The sequence below is a fragment of the Blennius ocellaris genome (assembly GCF_963422515.1).
Source record: "Blennius ocellaris genome assembly, chromosome: 19".
Taxonomy (NCBI): domain Eukaryota; kingdom Metazoa; phylum Chordata; class Actinopteri; order Blenniiformes; family Blenniidae; genus Blennius; species Blennius ocellaris.
In genome coordinates, this window is record NC_137668.1 from 14,327,982 (window position 1) to 14,331,399 (window position 3,418).

A 3,418-nucleotide genomic window follows, 5' to 3' on the forward strand; every position below is an offset into this window, starting at 1 on the left:
AACTAACTAATATTACTCCAGTTTTGTTACTCCTATCAAGCATATTCGTCTCATCACAGTTAAAACAAATTAATTATAATGCGCAGAAAGGACGAGGTGGATCTTCACAATACGTGGTCTCTGTCCATGGTGCTGAAATCTCCAGAACACACACATCCACACTTGGAAGTACTCAGGTTTCGTAACATTGCAGAAATCAAATGTAGATTTGGATTTAGATGAACAGAAGAAAAAAAAATCCCAACAAAATTCATAAAGTGTCTTCCTGAGTAATTAGCAATATTGTGGCTTGTGTTTTGCAGTCTCATTATATCTAAATGGAAATCCGATTTCACTTCTGTAAATGTTGCAGTGTGCTCCTGAATGATGGCTCATGCAGTAAGATATTTGTGGTAATCCAAGTCTTTTTTATTGTAGACAGTAAAACGAGGGGTTGCAAAGGATGAGTCGGTCTTAGAGCAGCTGATTGCTGCGTTGTGATTAAAGACACCAAATTGTGGCGATGAGCGGTGTCGTAATTACATTTCTTAATCACATTCTGCAGGTGTAATTGCCTTAACGATGTGTTTCATTAGCAGAAGCCAGGTATTACAGTCGACAGTTTTCCCACACGCTTGTTTTTGAATTATCCTATTATTGCATACGGTATAGAAATAACAATAATAACGGTCACCAGAGGGTTTCTTTTTTGTTGTTGGTATTTCTTTTTTTTTTTCTTCCGTGGGGCATCAACATGTTACTGTTGCCCCCCCAGGCTGTGTGGGACCACCTCGTCTGGCCTCCAAAGATTTAAAGCTCAAACCGGTGCTGATGGAGCATAAATTAACTGGATGTTGTCTTTTCCTATACTTTGGTTTCCAGAGATTAAAAAAAGAGGCACACTGTCACCCCTTACAGTACCAAGCACGTGGAAACGTTTCTTCTGCACAATAAAAAAAAAATGGAATTTTTGTTTGGAAAAAAATATTAAATTCAAAGTTAAAAGTTAGTCAATTTTACTACCACTTCAACTACACTTCAAATATATATATATATGTAAAAATAAATCAGAAATGTTTTTTTCTGTTGTTCAAAATATTTTAATAAAGCTTTTCAACACTGGAATACATACAAACGGCCCCCTTTGCTCATATAATAACTAATGTATCTACAATAATCCACAGCCATGACCTGACAACGCGATCTATCCGAAGACCTCGAATTATTTCAGAATTACAGCAACTGAGAAAAAAAAGGACGACAATGTGCAATGCAAGCAAAAGTATCAATTATAAATATCCAAATTAATAAATTACAAAAAGACACATCGAGAGACCTGGTGAAGCTGGAGTCAGGTTTTCTAAGCTTTTCTGGAGTTTTATTATCTCACAGTGCCCCCCCCCCCCCAAAAAAAATGAATTGTGATAGGCGTGCGCAACTATTAACAAGTGTCCGGATCAGCACATAAAAAAAATCGGACTGAATAAACCACAGAAGTTGGCGTCTATTTAGTTCAACTTTCCATGTTCGTGACATTCCAGGTGCTCAATAGAAAAGTTCATGAACCAAAAAAAATAATAAAAAAATCTCTGAGGTGAGTGAAAAGAAAAAAAAAGCAATACAAATGAATAAGAAAGCAGCAGAAAGTGGAGCTGGACTAATGCTCCGTGCAGGTGTCCATATAGTCAAGTGAAAACTTCGCAGGTTGTCAGGTCACCCCAAATCTCCAAAAGGGTCCATCACAGAGTAAAGTCATCAACAATTCACTCAACATTTGCAGCCACTCTCACAGGCCTAACTGTACGTCTGTTTTAGACATCATTGCCATTCACACCAGCACTTAAAGTATGATTTATATACACAATCAAGTATTGTTTCAACAAAAAAAAGCGCATTTTAATGCATTTTTGTAAATATTATAAAAGTATTCGTCGGCGTTACTTTTTTTTTGCCTCTCGCCTCACCGACTTCAACAAACAGTAGCTTCGCGGATTTTTCTTTTTTTTCTTTTCTTTTTTCTTTTTTTTTCCATCCCAAAAGTGTCCTTTAAAAATGTTCTCTCGTGTGCTTCTCGGAGTCTTTGTCAGGCGGAGTTAAGGCTTGTCAGTGCAGTGTTTGCAGAGGCTGGAGCTGCCGTTGTTGAACAGGGCACATTTATCGGGGCAGGAGGAGCCGGCCACTCCGGTGGGGAACGGGTAACCGGGCGGCTGCTCGTACGCGCCCAAGCCGGGGGCCGCCAGGGCAGTGGTGGCGGGTATCGAGGCTGCAGAGATGGCTTGGCCCTGGTTGAGATACGCCACTAGCCTCCTCATCTCCTCCAGAGCCTGCGCCTGCATGAGGATGAAGTTTTTGGCGAGCAGCAAAGTGGCAATTTTGGAGAGTTTCCGCACGGACGGGCTGTGCGCGTAAGGGATGACCCCCCGGAGCTCGTCCAGCGCGTCGTTCAGATCGTGCATCCGACGTCTTTCTCTGGCATTGATGTTTAGCCTCAGTATTTTTTGCTCTTTGCTTTTCTTACCTCCTTCACCTTTCCCCGTGCTCACGGTCCTACCGTCGGTCAGCAGGACCATGTCGCACCTGTCGTCACTGTCGTCGTCGGGGCTCTGCTCCCCGCCGCTGCTCTCCGCCGCCGAGGTCCTGTTGGCGCTCTCCCCGTAGTTCACACACAAAGATCCGGTCGGCAGACCCAGCGGCCCCCCTCGACCCCCAGCCAGTCCTCCCGGCTGGATCTGGTCGGGGTCGGGCTGGTCAAAGCAACTGATCGGCGACTGGCGTTCTCTGGCTGGTAGTTCGATGCCGGCCGATCTGAAAGGGTCCATTTTCTTCGTGGACACAGCGCTCAGAGTTTTGTGAAAAATGTCCCCTGCGCTGCTGTTCAGGTTCATCCTCCGGTCCATAGCCTGGTGGGGTCCGCGTGGCTGCAGGCTATGGTTCGCGTCTGGGAACTCTTTGACGGCTCTCTGGAAGTTTCTTCCTTTGCGACTTTTGTTGTGTGACAGCGGTGAAGTTACGCGCTTCCTCCACTTGTCAGCTGAGGTGTAGAGACGAGGAGGAGACTCGTGTAATAAGTGCCTCTCTCTCGCTCTCTCTCTCCCGCCTCTCTCTATCTCCCCTCTCTCTCTCTATCTCTCTCGCTCTCTCTCTCTCTGTGTGTGTCTGATTCACCTTCACCGGATCTTCAGGACGATTCTCGTTACGCACAAGACGCTCCCGTCTTTTTACATCATTATCTCGAGGCGGGTTATTAAAAAGGATTCGCCTATTGGGACAGAGACACCCCCCTCCCCCGCTCTCCCTCTCCCCCCTTTCACTTTCTTACCCAATCAGGTTAACCTTTTAATTAATAGCCTGTAAACGATGACAAACAATACAGCGTGCGCTCTCTCTTCGTCTTGCACTGTGCGCTTTTTGTAGAAATGTTTAAACTATCCAATTATTA

At 44.6% G+C, this 3,418-nt stretch overlaps 1 protein-coding gene across 1 annotated transcript; it reads right to left on the reverse strand.

Annotated features, from left to right (window-relative positions):
* Positions 1-2,072: 2,072 nt before the first annotated feature.
* bhlhe22 (basic helix-loop-helix family, member e22) lies at positions 2,073-2,876 on the reverse strand (the record flags this gene model as incomplete). The annotated part of the gene is made up of 1 exon (XM_080515396.1): positions 2,073-2,876. The coding sequence occupies one exon, from the start codon at positions 2,874-2,876 to the stop codon at positions 2,073-2,075; it is 804 nt and encodes a 267-aa protein (XP_080371522.1).
* Positions 2,877-3,418: the final 542 nt, after the last annotated feature.